Source organism: Talpa occidentalis, unplaced genomic scaffold, assembly GCF_014898055.3.
Source record: "Talpa occidentalis isolate TD23 unplaced genomic scaffold, MPIMG_talOcc4v2.1 talOcc4.6, whole genome shotgun sequence".
Classification (NCBI taxonomy): Eukaryota; Metazoa; Chordata; class Mammalia; order Eulipotyphla; family Talpidae; genus Talpa; species Talpa occidentalis.
Window position 1 is genome coordinate 28,345,635 of NW_023604972.1, and position 17,108 is coordinate 28,362,742.

General features: G+C 40.3%; 1 protein-coding gene across 4 annotated transcripts in view; it reads left to right on the forward strand.

Moving 5' to 3' along the window:
* Positions 1-17,108, forward strand: part of DCUN1D4 (defective in cullin neddylation 1 domain containing 4) — a 79,452-nt gene that overhangs the window by 14,494 nt on the left and 47,850 nt on the right. For 3 of the 4 annotated variants that reach the window (XM_037530689.2, XM_037530685.2, XM_054688495.1), the window contains 2 exons: positions 15,781-15,851; positions 16,031-16,070. In XM_037530689.2, coding sequence (XP_037386586.1) covers positions 15,781-15,851; positions 16,031-16,070 — 111 coding nt within the window. Of the gene's footprint in view, positions 1-15,780; positions 15,852-16,030; positions 16,071-17,108 lie in introns of those variants that run through there. The other variant, XM_054688496.1, reaches the window with a different exon arrangement.

Consider the following 17,108-nt stretch of genomic DNA (forward strand, 5'->3'; position numbering starts at 1 on the left):
GTCTTCAAGGTGGTGTTTTTGAAGAAAATACTTGACTGGTCATTTCCTTTTTCTTTTTTTTGATTACACCTCCAAGGGCCGCTGCCTCTGACATACACACTATCTCCCTCACCATTAGCCTGACAAACCGTAGGCTCCTATACATTGTTTGCTGGCCTCTTCTGCTCCTGTTTGGGTTAGGTTCCTCTTTGATATTCGGCCTTGGGAGGTTCTTTATTTTCTTGTGAACTTAGCTATGCATTTAAACAGATATTTCTTAGACTTCACCCAGAATATTTTGACAGTGCACTTGGAGGTAGATTTTTTTAGGTTATCTTGTCCATAACATTGGCAGAAAAGAAAGTGTCCCTGATTTTTTCCACCTTAGAGCACTTCTGTACATTTACTCTTTTCTTCATGTTTCTACCTCTAAGACACACCCCCATGGTATTTATCATTGCATGCTTTTCTGTTTTAGCTGCCCCCAGCAGCTCTTACTGATTTACTGCTTTCTTTCTGTCTAATAATACATGTTTGCATTATTCTCATCTCAATGTAGTAATCTTGTTAATTCAGCAGTATAAAAATCACCCTGTCAGAAACTGACCATAGTGATCTCTGTTGTATGCCAGTTGGCAAAAAACAATGCTCAACTAAAATTGGCTTAAGTTAGAGACCTTATTGTTGTTTAATAGCAAGAATTGTATAGATGGAGAGTTTTGATGCTGGTGCATTGTTTGGGTGATATGCTCTAGATTCCTTCCATCCTTTTCTTTCTCCAGTCTTAGTATTTTGACTTATCAAAAATCTTAGGCTAATTGCCTCAGAGTTTGCAATATGGTTGCTGCAGTGCCAGGCATCATGGCTATGTAAGAAAGAGATGATGGAGCAGATTTCCTTGTAACTTTCTGTTAGTAGAGAGGGGTCTTATTCCAGAAAGTCATCTTGAAGACTGCTCCATTAGTCATTGGATAGAACTGATTTCTTGCCACTGTTAGTCGTGAGGGAGGGTGAGAAAGTGAAAGTCTAGCATTTTCAGCTTCTGATAGGGATGTGGTCTTTGCTGGAAGAAGAGTGAGTAGAATGCTCTGGGTTGGCAACCAACAGGTTATGTCCCTAATCTCTCTACTTTGTTCAACTGTCTCTGGTGTGCCCTCTGCCTTTTTTTAATCTGTTGATTTATTTTCTGCCTCATTCTAAAATAGTTAGAGGTGAGTTATTAAGCACAAATATAATCCTATCAGACTGCGCATAAATGTTTGCCATATGTTTACGCCGTATATTTGACCCTGAGCTTACGAGTAACCAAAACAAAAAGAAACAAAGACCAATTGATTTCATTTGTTTGGTTACTCAAACTACAGTTCCAAGCTGGAACCCTCCACATATCTTTTTTTTTAAAATTATTAATTAATTTTTTTTCTTACATCATTGTAGTCCCCATAGTTCTCCTGCCACCATCTCACCCTGTGTGAACCATCACCATATGCCCTTGTGTTTTCTCCCCTGTTTGCCCCCCCCCCCCCCCCCCGTTCCTCCCCCTCCATTGCTGGATACCTCAGTACTGCCGTCAGATTGCTAGTTTTGACTTTTTCTTGACCTTTTGTTTGGTGGAACCCTACACATTTCTTATGCTTTCTTTGTCTAGTCGGCAGTGCGAGAGAGAAGCTGCATCTTTCCTTTCCCATACCTACTGACATTGCCGTAGGTCTCATCTCTCTCTTATATTGTTGTAATAACCTGTAGCCTTTGGCTGGGCTCATCTTCCTCTAAATTTATTTTCTCCATCACCAGTTGAACCAGTTTGTTCATATGATTCCCCTACACCCAAACCAGACTCCTGAGAACCTGGGGTTGAACAGACTTCTGTAGTTTAATCTCATTTTCTTTCCTCTGGACTGCTACTGCCTTCAGCTACTCCTCACCCACTGCCCTCAGTTACATCTGTGGGACTTTCCTTTATTATGGTCATTGTTTCCTCTCTAGCAGACTCACTCTCTCCCTCCATTGAATCTTCAAAGTACTGTTAGCACTTAGTCTCTTTTAACTTACATGACAATAGCTGCTTATTTACTCATTTGTCCCCTCCCCAGTTAGATTATTATCCCTTGATACTGGGACCATGTCTTAGTATCTACTTTCTCATCCAGCCAGGTGCCCTGCTTAGGTCCTCAAATAAGTGTTGAATTGAATCAAAGTGGTCAATCCTGAATAGTGAATTATCTGCAAGGTTTTAATTCTTCCCTCTGCTTTCCAGCATGTTTTTGATTCATCTTTCATTGTCTTTAGGTTTTACTTCCAGGAATTTTCTCCAGGCAAGCTTTCACTTACTCCTTCTCTACCTTTTTTGACAAAGTCAGCTATATGCAAACCAATTTAAGTAATCTTTTAAAATACATGCAGATAGCAGTTTTGGAGACTGCTTATGGCATGGAAAAATTCTCTAGGAGAGAATAAAATGCTGGCAATGTGGTACGGGACCTGGACTCTTGTGTGTGAAAGTACCGTGTTCATATCTCGCTGGCCTGTTAGTGCTGGGCAGACATAGCTAAGGCAGGACTCACAGATTGAATGGTGCGGGACCAGAGCGGTTGTGCTGCTCCCTCATTCTGTTTTATGATCAGATTCTGTTTGCAAGGGTTTATTTCTTAATGTTAACAATAATACACTGCAATTGCTCAAAGAGATTGCTTTCTTCATTTAGAAAGTAAAGTTTGTTAATTGGAAGTGATTTTTCTGAGAATTTGACATTAACGCTATTTTTTTCATTGGTCAGCTTGAATTAGGTTAATAATTTTTAATAGTTTGTGCTTTTTTCCCCCCTGAGATCAAGGTTAGGAACAATACCACTTGAGAATGATTCTTTTAAGCAATACATACATGGAAAAAAAATAGCCTTTTTTTAATATTTATTTATTTATATAAGCACTGGGTACAGTCAGAGGCGCGGGAGGGTGAGAGAATTCACCAGAGCCAGAGCAGGAAACAGAACAGGCAGACTGACAAAATACACTGCTGAGGGGAGCAGTGGGCGCTGCAGGAGAGGTCTGCGCGCCATGTGGGACCCTCGCCAGTGGCTTGGAATTGAACTGGCGTTGCAGAGGCTGCGGGCAACCTTGCAGCCCAGTGCTCAACCGCTGTGCCACCAGGGGAGGCCCTCGAAAAAAATATCCTTTAAGTAGAAAATGGTAATGAAATGTGTTGAAAATAGAGGCATGCATTTTAGTAATCATTGTGTGATTGTTTCAGATCCAAAAATCTTTTTGCCTGTAGTGCTCAGTATTCTAGCTATTTCAGATTTGAATTGTTTTTCTTTTGATTAGAAAACCGTGCTAATGAGTGATTTTCAATCTAAGAAGGTAGGCTTGTAGTTTGTGAAAAATTATTAATATACTGAGTAAAGCAGTACATGATATAAAAACCCCTGCTTCCCCTTTCCCTCCCCCAATAGTGTCGCCTTTGGGTATGATTCTTTGTAGTTTCTGCCTTTGAGAATTCTTTTTCTTGTGTATATATTTTTGAAACCCTTTATTACTTGCTGGGCTATATCAGCAGTATTCCTGGGGAGGATGGTATTACTATTCATTTGTGTCTGTGGTGGGTATTGTCAGTATTAGGGGCCCTGGAACTTACTCTGATTGGGGAATTCACACCTTAACAGAGCTGCTCTAACAGACAACCCACTGTTAGTGTGAATCCAAAGCCAGAGGTTGGAGGCCATTTGGAAAGCATGGGTAGTGGTGGCAGCTGTTTCTGGGACTAATAAGATTGTAGTCCCAGGGATCAGGCAGGTGCTGGCTGAATTTTAAAAAGTTCTTGTACCACGCCCTGCGGCCTTCGGTTGGATAGCCAGTGCACTTGGTTCAGCTCTTGGATTTCTCAGAGATTCTGAGAACTCTTCAGTAGTCCTTTGAAAGAAAAATCACTGTTCTGGTTTATTAACTAGTTGGTTTCTGATGTGCACAACTAAGAATTCTGAGAAATACAATATCCAGAGCTGTCACTTGTCAGTGTGGCAGAGGCCCTTGTGAAGAAGAACAGCAGTGTGCCTTTCCACTTGGTTGACTTTTCAGAGACCAACAGTCCTGGCTCACGGGGTAACTTAAAGAACGTGAGGGGAGCACACCACCCATGCCAGTTGTAGTAGCTACATTTGGGATGATCAGGGAGGACTCTTAGCTACGAACCAGTCTCCCCACTAACACTAAATCTTACTCTGTGCAGCACTATACTGCAGTTTTGTCCTAATTATTTCTTTGTCCCTTTAAAGTCTAGAGGTGTGATGTTCAAGATCTAATGTATAACATCTTGTGCAGCTCTTTGGATCTGACTTGGGAATATTAAACATGGAAATAATTCTTGTGATCCTTTTTGAAGGGATATTTGTTTATCCAAAATTCATATCTAATGATCCTAAATGCTTTTTAGTTAATTTTATTGAGTATCGCATACGTACTATAAAATTGTACCCACTTTAAACACACTGTTTGAATTTTAATAAAGTACTTGTACTGTTATAACCACCACTAAATTTAAAATCTAGAATATTTTCATTACCTTCAAGAGTTCCTTTGCACCTCTTGCAACCGGTCTTCTCTCTTCCATGTTTCACCCAATTTTTGGCTTTTAAATTATCGTAGGTCTCTTCCATGTTAGTTGATGATTAGTGATTTTGCTGTTCATGAGATTATTACAGTAAAAAAAAAATGTGATAAAGTGCTCTTTTTTTTAATTTTTTTTTTTTTAATTGATGCATTAGCTGGGGTATAGGCCAGAGGCACCGGAGGGTGAGAGGATTCACCAGAGACAGAGTGGGGAGTAGAACAGGCAGAAGGACCAAAGCACACTGCTGAGGGGAGCAGCAGGTGAGGCAGGAGAGGTCTGCCAAGCCATGTGGGTATCTCCGTGGCCAGCTGGGAAGCGAACCGTGCTGCAGAGGCTGCAGACAGCTTCACAGCTCTGTGCTCAACCTGCTGCACCACTGGGGAGGCCCTCTCTCTTTTTTAAACTGAACTATTAAGTCCGAAGAAAAACTGTCAGTGTTATATGTATCGTAGAGCTGGTAATTAATCCATTACCACGTGGAACTGTCTAGAGTTAGATGACTTACTCTCTTGACCAACTTTCCAGTAGATGGCTTTTCTTGCTTCTTTGTGATCCAGAGACACACAATGCTAGAATCTGCTCCTCGCATGTGATATATTTTAATTTTTCTGGGTCAGGGTTAGGAGGCAGGAAAGCATAGTAGTTACGTGTCATAGCCATAGAGTCAGATTGTCCGACTTCAAATATTTGCTCTGCCATCTCCTTAATACCTCGGGAGAGAACATTATAGAAACCCCGACTCCTGCCATTCTCTTGAAATTCCCTACAATCTTGTGGAAACACCCACCATACGCCAGAGAACTAATCAGGAAACACAGCAGCCTCCTCCTCCAACACTGGGAGCTTCCACAAGAATTCCTGATTTCAGGAGGATGAGAGGCTATAAGGAAGAAAAGAACGTCCTGAGGCATTGTCTCCCTTAGCCATGACCAAACATTTCAGCTTTTCCCTGTTGCCAGGCGCTGCTGTAACAGACACAGCTGGGAGGGTCCTATGTTTAAGACTTTCCCTCCAGTGAGTTCAGTGGTGGAGGCATAGAAGCATTGAACAGTTGAAGTTTGGGATGAAGGATGGTAGGGTAGGTGGGTGCCCCGGGGTACTGTGAGTACAAATGGGGAGTCATTAAAATTAGACTTCAGAGCAGGGTTAGCAATTGTCATGTTGAGTTTAGCATTTGAAGTTTTATTATGTGAAGAAAGGGATCTGCGTGTGCTGGGAGGTTGGTGGGGGGGAGGGGGAGGTGCTTTCCCAACCCAGGGAACAGCTTAGGTAAGGATGCCAAGAACTGGCAGTAGAATGGCCCTTAGGGAGACCAGAGTGACGGGTAGGTGGGAATTGCCAGGGGCCCAGTGGGGAAAGGCTGATTAGAGGCACCAGGAGAGTTTATGAATGGACAAGACAGAAGGAAAGAGAGAAGCCAGTGAGGTGGGGCACAGAGAGAAAAGGGACAAAAGGGAGTGGGGGGGGGGGAAGGTTTAACACCTGGACAGTGATTATTCTTGGTTTGCTCCACCTGCTTTGATTGGATTCACTCATTTTATCCTCATCACAACCCTCCAAAGTAGTGTGTGTCCTGTCATTGTGCTCATTTTACAGACAGGAGGCTGAGGGCTGTAAGGTCACTTACCTGCCATGGCCACACAGCTTGTACGTGGCGAGATGAGATTCTAGGTCCAGGGTCTGGGTGCCCCACCTCTGCCAGTGAAGTGGCCCTCAGCATTTTGTCTGTGCTTTGCACTTGGTTCTTATGCTCATCAGAGGTAGGGCAATTGAAATTCCATAGTTTGTCGCTCACTGGCCAGTGAATGATGCCGGCAGAGCCCATTGATATGGCTATCTTTGTTTTGCTTTTGGTTTTTTTCTTCTTGTAATGAGTCCCAGCAGGATGGGGAGCTGGGATAAATTCCTTCTTTTGCGCTCCTCCTTTTTCCCTCATTTCTGCCATTTTATTCTTAATGGATATTTAAAAACTGATTCTTATACGGGCAACTGATAATGATTCCCACATTTTTTCTTTAGTCAATAATGAAATAGTCATTTTTGGTATTAGGTTTTATTTTAGATGGACATTTATATTAAGTACTTTTTAAACATACACTTCTCCTTCTTTCCAAATGCAGGAGATAGCTAACAATATTGCAGAAATGCTAGAAAATGTAAAACTTACCATTTATAGAGCTACTAATACAGTTTTTTTTGTAACGTCTTTGAATTTTTTTTCTGTAGTTGAGGACAAATTTAAGTCTTTTCTTCATTAATATCTCTTTCTACAGAAGCCATTCCCAAATTTAGACCACAGTTACTTGTTCTTAATTAAACAGGAAGCTCAGCAGACATTGGCTCTTGAAGTCGGAGCTTTGAAGACCCCATCTTTACTTTTTGGCCTTCCAGGTTCTGTCTGTCTTAGTCTCTTCTACATTCTAATAATAGCAGGGGCCGCAGGAATGGCCCTTGACTGGTGCAGCATGGCCAGCACTGTGGCGAGTGCGGGGTGAGCAGCAGCTCATTGACCTCACTATAGCCTTGTGAAGAGGATCCTGTATCGGGCTGTTCAGGTCGGGACCTCGGGACATAGGGAGGTTGGCAAAGTAGGGTCCTTCAACTCCGATGCCTCTCCGTCGTGGGAGCTCTGGCCCTGGGCTTTCTGCTGCACTCCTTAGCCTAAATCTGGGCTCTTGTAATCTCAGTGTGATTAAAGGATGATTTTTACTCTGAACTGTCAGGTGGATCTGTGTTCTTCAGTAGGGGGGTGTGGTGAAGGGAATGAATCTAGGGCCTTCTGTACCTTGTCACATTGGGAGTATCGCCAGCTGGGTGTCCTGAAGTGGCCGCCTGCTTTGAGATGGCTCCAGCAGGCACCGACTCTGCGTTGATGACGGGTGCTAGGTGGCACACGGCCTCTCTTGGGCGCATGGTTTCTCCTCCCAGCCTCTTTTATGGGTCCTGGGAGACTTAGGAGGAAAAAACCAGCAGTGGCTTGCTTGGAGGGTTTTAGCTTTGGCTCTTGTGTTCCATGAAAACGCTGAGTCACCTACCATGACCCGCTTCCCAGCCTTTATCAGTTTTCCCCTTTCTGTGGCTCACCTTGTTGGTTTTTGTGCTTTGTAAATGGAGAATGACATTAACACCTTTGCTGCTTTTCATTTTTGCCTGGCTTTTCAGCCTTATAAAATCCCCACCCTGGATCTTAATCTTTTTCACTTGCTGGTGGAATGAGTGAAAAAGTGACTGAGGTGGATTCCTGTGTGGCCTGTGTTGTGTTTCCAGAGGGGGCTGGCTGCCGGCCGCTTGTGGAATGAGTTGAAGATAGGGATGGACCTCTCCCCTCTTGTTACACATCAGAGTCAGGCGCTGCCTGAGGAAGGGCAGCCCACTCCCTCTTTCATTTAATGGATCTGGATGGGCCCCTGGCATTGGTCTTTTTTCAAGTGCTCCAGGTGATTGTGATGTGGAGCCACTGGATTGGTTTTATTATTATTTTGGATTGGTTTTAAGCAGCTTAATTTGTGAGCTGGTTTGGTTTGGAGAGGAGGGCTCAAGAGATGTAGCTGCTTTGCCCTGGGCTGTGCCCCAGGCAACTGACAGGGCTGGTCCGCTGTGTGAACGCCTAGCCAACCCTCAGGTGGTGCTGCCCTGTGCCAGGTACTGTTGTAAGCACGCTGCTCATTGCATCCTTGAAGTATCCTTAGTGAGGCAGGCACGGTTACTATTTATTTTATAGGTAAAGAAATTATCTACAAAATGCTCTATAAGAAATTATAAAATGCTGCTTCTGGCAGTGACGAGCATGTAGTATGAAGGACACAACCTAACTTTTGGGTTTTCCTAGTTTTGCAGTATGAAAACCCATTGTAAGTATCAATATATGCCAAGCAAAACATGAGGGTGACAAACCACTGAAAACCATTGCATCGCGCACTTAAAATAAGTGAGCTGTAATATGGATTATATCTCACTAAAACTGTTAAAAACTTTCAGAAAGTGATGAGTGCCATGCAAAGATCTGAGTCTGGTGGGGGATAGGGGTGCTGCTTTGGATAGTGGGGAGTCAGAGGACACCTCTCTAAGGAGGTGACATTTGAGTAGGTAATTTCAGTGAAGTCAGTTGTCCAGCCTTGTGAACGTCAGAGGTCACTGAGGCAGAGGGCATACTAAATGCACAGCACTGAGGTAGGAAGTCACAGGAGTACTCCAGGAAGAGTAGCAGAATGGAGGCAGCCGGGCTAAGGGAAATGAGGTGACCTAGGTCAGATCATGTAGGGCCTTGTAAGGACTTCAGGACTTGGGTGTTTTTTGTTTTGTTTTGTTTCTCTTTATAAACTGAGGTAACAAATCCAAAATCTCAGTGGTTGAAATCAAAGTTCATTACCTGTCCTATAAAGGCTGTAGGGGGTCTCTCTTTAACATTAACATTCTCAAACTGTCTAAAACTCTTAGAGAAAAGAGGGCTTGTGTTTCTAGAAGGAAGGAGACCAGGCAAACCTAAACAATGGGTCTCAACTACAGTGCAACCTTGGCTTTAACACAGGTTTTTTGTTTTTTGTTTTTTTTCCTTTTTCCATATCACGGAGTAAAACTTATTTCAGGGGAGTGGGCTATATAGCCCTGGCTCGGAGAGCCCTGAGCGCTGCCTGCAGAGTTGCAGCCAGACGGCCTAGCTCTGCACTGCTGCATTAGCATGCTTGTTCAGCCCCCGGAGCATTAGGATGAATAATAATTTTGATAATACTCAATTTTGTCCAGTTTTGTTTCACTTTTTGGGCAATATATACTTGGCCCCTCTCCCCAAGAAGGTTTAGTTCATCATTTACTGGTTTAATTCATCAGTTCATTATCATCAAAAAGCATTTATTTAGTACATATCTGCACATAAGTGCAACATTAAAAGCTTGTTTACCTGTGGACATTGCTCAAATTGGCCTACTGAATAGTAAACTACACTTATGAATCTTTGGTGAATAAAAGAAGTGTACTTAAAATAGAAGTAACAATGGTGTTATGTTTTTCTTAAAAGAAAAAGTGGGTAGGTTGTTTTGTATTTCACCAGGTTTAGTGTCTTTATTTAGTATTACTCTTAAGTTTGTGTGCTTGGTTATTAACTAATTTGGGTGGGAAATGCTGCTGCTTTTTTTCCTTTAAGCAGTATGAAGATAGATGGACACTTGTTCTGATCAGAAATAAGCTAGAATGGAGGCTTTGCATTGGGAATAAGAAAATGTGATTTATTCCCAGCTTAACTACAGCTCGCCATCTGACTCTGCTGAGCGAGTAAAATGAGGAGGATTGGACAAAAAGACATGAAATGTTAAGCTCTCTTTCTTGTCTCCTGAATGCAGTCTTTTTCTTTACAGTACAATTGCATTTTATAGACAGGTTAGTTCTAAAGTCCATTTGTAAGGTGAAAATCACTTGCATTAAAAATACCACTGGAAATATTTTCGGAAGATGCTCGTAAGAGATGGTCTTGAATAAATCCAGCACAGCCAGTTCTTTTCTCCAGCATTGGAACACATCACTGGTGCTTCAGTTGAGCACAAGTTGCAGCAGCTGGCTTGCATTTAGGGACCATGTTTCATGAAAATGTATCTCTGTAAATACTAAACTCATAGAGTGTTGTGAGATAGATTGAATGAATATCAGATTCGTGTTGCCCATCTCCTGCTCATTAGTAGAAGGGAAGGCAGTTACTAGGACAACTGAATTTCTTTCTGCTGTCCGTCTTCTTTTTTTGCTAAGTGAATGAAGTTAAATTTGTGTGAGTTAAATGTGGATATTCTGCATTCCCATTACACTCAGGATTATTCCGTTGCATTTTTACTACCAGTGTCTAACTTAAGTCCCAGAGAGTTTCCCACTTCAGTCACTTCCCAGTAGCCTTCCTGAAAGTCCAGGCCACCCTTCATCCATGCCGTTTGCCTTAGAGTGACTTTTCTTTAAACAGACTCCTGGTTGAGCCACATCTGTGGTACCTGACCCAGAGCAGTGCTGCTCATACTTCTCCACCAAAGTTCAGCTGTGGCAGAGGTCTGATGAGGATCTTGAGAACTAAGCCCTGTTTGGTAGAATTTCCTTAAAGTTCTGTGCCATAATCATGTTTTTGTTTCTGTGTAAAATTGTTGTAGATGGATTATCATTGAGAAGAATAGATGCTGCTGGAATGTGCTGTTTGTTACATTTGCATCCCCTTTGGTCTCAGTTGGAAATACAAATCCTTAGGAAATTAAGTCTAAAGTGGTGAGCAGGAGTCACAGGTTCCTTGAGTTTCCTCTTTTACCATTGTGCTGCTCACATTCGAAGATAAATACGTGGATACGCTTGAAATGCCCTGGACGTAGAGAATTTAAGCTTTCATGCCTATGTATCTGCAGTCATTCTTTCGTTGAGTGTTTATTGAGCACCTAATATGCACCAGGTATTGTTCTAGGGCTAGAGCAGTGGACAAGATCAAGTTCTGGTCTTCATGAAGCTGATATTCTAATGGGAGAGGAAGATGGCAAACAAATATATGTATAAAAGAAAAGTAAAGCATGGCAAAAGGTGATAAAGAGTGAAGAAAAACTCCATTTGTTGGACTGGCAAGGTTCTGTAGACGGTCATGTGCAAATGGCAACCTGAGGAAATGTGAAGAATGTTCCCTGAGCCCATGACAAGGACTTTTCTTTTGCCTTGAACATCTTTTCCTTTATCTGTAATTTTTGGGTGAAGTTGGAATTAATTTTAACTTTTCCATATGTTGGCAAGTTGTCACTCTATGCACTGATAATAGTTGTCTCTTCCCTATTCATTTGAAATGCTGTTTTATCTTACACTAATTTTATATGTGTTTATACATATATCATATGCATATATGTTTATCAGTGCTTTTCCATAGGTTTGTCTTCCTGAACATGTTACCCTACTGCTGTAATTGCTGTACTTTTAAAATCAGGGAGGTGAATAAAAGCAATCTGGAATGGCAAACTACAACCCATAAGTGATATGTGGCCCACTTGGTAGTTTTTTAATAAAGTTCTGTGGGAACACAGCCTCGCTCTCATGTTTAGTGCTGGTGATCTGCAAAGCCTAAAATATTTACGATGTTGCCTTCTACACAGTTCACCTGCTTTATACTGTGTATATTGTGTGCATCTGATAGGCAAGTTCTTCCTCATTCTTTTTCAACAATTTCTTGGCAAGTCTAGCATATTTTTTCTTCCAGATGAACTTTGGAATCAATTTGCCAAGCTTGCCTGACTCCCTCACTTTTCCCCACCCCTTCTTTGGGGTAAGGATCTGGGAGGCAAGGAGGAATAGATATTTGATTGCATTTAATTTGTAGTTTAGTAAAGGAAGAAGTAATTGCTCTACAATACTGGGTCTTTCTAGTCCAGAAATATTATAACTGCATTTATGCCTTTTAGTAAACTTTTATTGTGTCTTCATTAGTATGTTACCTATTTGCTTCTTTCTGTGTGTGTTATTCTTTTGGCTGTTATTACAATTGAAATCATCCCCTAACTATATTTTACAAAGGATTATTTATTATCTAAAGGGAAGATTCAGCTTTTATGCACTTAAATTATTTCTGATCCCTTATTAGAAATAGGCTCTTGTTAGGTCTGCTAAATTTTAATTTGATTCTTTTGGTGTTGGTCATTTTCTGAACTTATCTATAATTGTTTTTCATTCATAATGTTTATGTCTCTCTCTTGTGAGACTCATTGCCTAGGGTAGTTTGGAGGAATGGATTTTGATCCACCTTGGGGGCATTTATTTTATTTTTTTAATATTATGTAGGCCACAGCAAATGGTAATTACCAAAAAACCAGCAAACATTCCCAGAAACCTTCATGCCCAGGCAATTTTTGTTGATAGTTTTAAGACTACCCAGAAGATACTATAGACAAGATATTATAGACAAGCTATTTATTAAGCAGGCTCTACCCTTTTGCAGAGCGATTTGTTGCTTTTAATACAGAATACAGGATTTGTATGTCACACAGGAAACTCAAACCTTGCCACCACTTTACTGTGGAGAGCCATTTGATCATGAAATAAAGTTGAGTTAACCTCACGTTATCCTTTGGAATTGAATAGGAGCAGAAGGAGATTTTTATGAATCAGTTAGTGCTTTCCTAAATACATTCTCTGTAAAGTATTTGATCTTTACCCTTAGCATCTTTTCCTTAAGGATGTGAAATCTATTTTAGATTTCAAGGTCTATTACTTGCCCTGAACACTGAACAGTTGAACCATAAACTCAGTATGTGCTAACCTTTGTGGATTTATCTTTTAGTGCTATTTTGGTCTTTCCCCTGAATTTGTGTCTCTTCTTTGGCTTCTTGGTGAAACTAAAGAAAAGGTGGTGATGTATATGGATGTGGACACTGTGATTTGTGAAATGAATCTTATTTTTCTCATTGTCTGTAAAGAGAAGCTTCATACACAGAACCTGTCCTTAAACACTCCAGTATGTTTTTCCTACTATGTTGAGATTATCTTTGACTCTCATTTATGAACATCAGATGGTGGTGTAAGAATATAGGAAGGCTGTAGAGCTGTATAAACCATGTGCCTCAATCACAGAGGGAGCTCCAACTTTTGGGTCTTTTATGTGGGGCTTGACTTGGACCCAGAGAAATAGAGACTATTTTAGATAGCTGTGTGGTGAGGAAAATGGTTTATGAGAATATAGTGATAATTGGTATCTTTTGTTAAGCCTTATTAGGATTGTTAGTGAATGTCTGGGCATTGTAATCTCATTTTATAGATGAGGACATTGGGAGGTTAAATAACTGGTAGATCTGAGATTCAAAACAGCTATTAGACCTCTAGAGAGAGGTTGTAAAGACCTCAATGTGTGTAAGAATATAGCAATTTTCATTTGTTTAGATTCTCTCATGTGAATTTTGACAGTTGAATTAACATCAGGGTGGTAAAAAAAAGCATAAGGGGATTCTGGAGACCTCATTTGCTTAATGATCTTTGGCAAGCCCCCTTCTCGTTCCTCCTGTGTGGCCTCAGTGAACAGAGAGGTTCTAGACTCTTTAAGTTTTCTTTTTTTAAAAAAAAAAAAAAAATATTTATTTATTTTTAAAGATTTATTTATTTATTTATACAAGCACTGGCTACAGTCAGAAGCACGGGAGGGTGAGAGAATTCACCAGAGCAAGAGCGGACAGCAGAGCAGGCAGACTGACGATGTACACTGCTGAGGGGAGCAGCGGGCGTCAGGAGAGGTCTGCGCGCCATGTGGGACCCTCGCCCAGTGGCTGGGGATCAAACTGGCTCTGCAGAGGCTGTGGGCAGCTTCGCAACCCAGCACTCAACCGCTGCGCCACCGGGTGGCCCCCCTTTTATTTTCTTAAAGGGAGTTTAATTTATATTTAAAGATGATAATAGAATATATCATTTGTCATCCTGTTTTCAATTTGAGAACAAAGCAGGTTTATAACTTGCTAGTGGAGGGGGTTGGGAAAAGGAGTTGGTGTATCTTTAAGCTCCCTAAAACCTCTTTCAGATCAGGCTGTTGCTTCTAGCTTTAGAGACCCAGATCATGTTTGAATGGAAACGTAAGTAAACAACCACACATACATTCACACACACCCCCCTTAAATTGCAGTTGTACAAAATAAGATGGACAATCAATATTCTGTGCCACATTATGTCATCATTTACCTTAAGTAAGGTATAAGACTAAACCATTCAGATACCAAAAAGTTAACACTTGTCTAAATTCAAGGCTTCATTCAGAGCCTGAGACCCTGCTCTCAGCCAAAAACTCTGATTCTTTAGATCATCTCTATGGTTGTCACTGCCGTGTCCCTACCTGGCTGCCGCTGGGTGCATGCAGGGTCTGCTTGCTCCTGTCAGTGGCGTTGTCTGTCAGTGACTCTGCTGCCTGCCGGCCCTCTGCCCTGCAGGCCAGCCCAGAACTGGATTCCTGGCACGATTTAGAAAAGAAAGTAAAGCTTTCTAAAAATTGGCAGGGATGTCAACTTGCTTTCCAGATTCAGAGTAGCAGCGCTGAGAGTCTGACCCCAACACAGGCAACTTCTCTTACAGAGCCTACTCTTCGGGTCTCTTATGCGTCTGGTCCATCCATGGCTCAAGTGAAATGTTCCAGTGGAGGGAAATTATTTTTCTTTTTGTCGGAATGGTGTTACTTGGGGAGTTACATTATCTTTTCAAGGTTCTTTCAGACTAACCTTTACTACCTTTCATGATAGTGAAAATAGGAACTAATGTAAAACCTGATGTTTTATGTTATGAAAATATTTCCACAAATGTTTATTCTTTTATGAAATTATACAGACTTTTAACTCATATTTACATAGCCTAATATGTATGCCTGCAAATTGAACTTTGTAAAACATTTGAAATTAGAGATTAAAGAACCTAACAAATTTACATAAAATTTTTTATTGTACAGAATTCTAACATGGAACAACTCAGTTTTGTGTGTATGATTTAGTGTGCATTTCTAAACTTATTAGAAATAAATTATACCGATACAGTCTTCGATTTGGACATGTTTCTTTACAAGTGTGGTTTCTGCTTGTGTGTTTCTGCTTCTGCGGCCCATGTTAATACTGCGGTGCAAGTAACTGTAGACTCCTGCAAGGGCCCTGGCCCCTCAGACTGGGAGCTTGCCAGGGCAGTTCTTTGATTTGTCTTGTTTGTTTAATGGGAGTGGGAGGGGCTTAGACTCTGTTTTCCCTCTTTCTTGTATAAGAGCCAATAAAATATATTGTGAGAAATGCCGAACCTTTGAGATGCTTTCCTATCATTTTCTTCCCAGGGGCTTGAGATCCTTAATAATAATTCTGGGGAAGAGAAAGGGAAAGAGAAAGTGAACACGTTTAATTTGAAAACTGTCTTTTTGTTTGATTTGTTAATTTGTTCACATTACTGTTTTTTTTAAGTTCAGATTCATTGCTGGTAGGTTTTTACAACTACTGAAGTATTTTTGTTTTGCCTTAGAATTCAAACGTTACCATTTGGTTGGAAATTTAACTTTATTATCAGACATCATTTCTAGGAGATAGATTAGTGGTTGCCTGTTGTGTTTTATTGAATAAGTATCAAATTGATGGAGATAGTATTCAGTTGTATCAAAACATTTATTTATTTTCGCTTTTGAGCTTTTTTTTTTTTTAGTCTTTTTGCAGTATGGGAAATAATTGATACTGAAGTTTCCCCCTTCTTCTTTTAAAGACTTTCAGCTGAACTCTCATCTCTCAACACTGGCAAATATTCATAAGATCTACCACACCCTTAATAAACTAGTAAGTCAATCCTTTAAAAACAATACTACCAACTGTTTGAAGTAGTTGTTTTGAGTGTATATTTGATAAAAATTTAGATGACAGATATTAAGATATCAGCTGTTTATAAAAATACTAAATTTTAAAACTTGCTGCATGATATGTGATTTTTTTAGTAATAATGAGCATATTTTTTTCAGAATTTAACAGAAGACGTTGGCCAAGACGATCACCAAACAGGTATCTATGATGCTAACACTACTTAATTTTAAATAAACTTCCTCATACAAAGTTTTGACAACTAGTTGAGCATGCTGTATGTTGCTGTAATACACTCCACTAATAGGTAGTTACTTGGCTGGAGCTGATTCTTCGGTTGTAGTGAAGGCAGCCATGTTACATCGTCTTCCCAGTAAGAAATCTCTTTTAGGGGTGCTGGGTGATGACAGCATGCTTTAATCCCTTTAAAGGGGCGAGGGATTCTCCGTTGTGTTTTTAAGATATTGTTTTGCTATTGAAGTATTTTAGTTTATATTAAAATTGTACTATTTAAGAATGCAGTTTGAAAGGTATTCCATAAATGCCCGTTGAATTGATATAAAAAATGATTTGGTAGTTAGCTAAGGGTGTGTGTGTGTTTCTTGTATAGGTCCTGAGGATTTATGAATGGAAAAATTGATTATTGTAAATGATTCTCTACCCTTGTGATTCTCAAAATTTAGCTAGCAATTATCACTTGGGGAGGCCCCGTTACAACAGAGTGGTAGGCTCTGCTCATGTTGTTTCTGATTCTGTAGACTTGGGGAGAGGCCCTAGAGTTTGCATTCCTGGCAGGTTCCCTGATGGTGCTGGTGCTCCTGGTTGGAAGACCACACTTTGAGAACCACTCTCTATAAACTGTTGATAGTCATAAGGTTCAGAAACTTACATTTGATCAATGGTCCTAAAACTTCCAGCAGAAGTTATTATATATTTTAATATTTTGAAAATATATTTTAAAAGTATTAAATTTATATATTATTAAATTTTATAAAATATATTAAATTTTTTTGAAATTTACCACAGTAATATGTGAATATATGCTTGTTGCAGAATTTTGAATAGCACAGAAGTAAATGGAGTAAAAAGTGACAGTCTTCCTTCATGTCTTCGAATTCACCCACTTTCCCCTCAGTATATACTATTCAATATTTGTTGTTCTAGACATCTTTATGCATGTTTTTATAGAAGGTTTTCCATTTAGCATCATTGAGATTATATTGTACATAGTATAGAGCA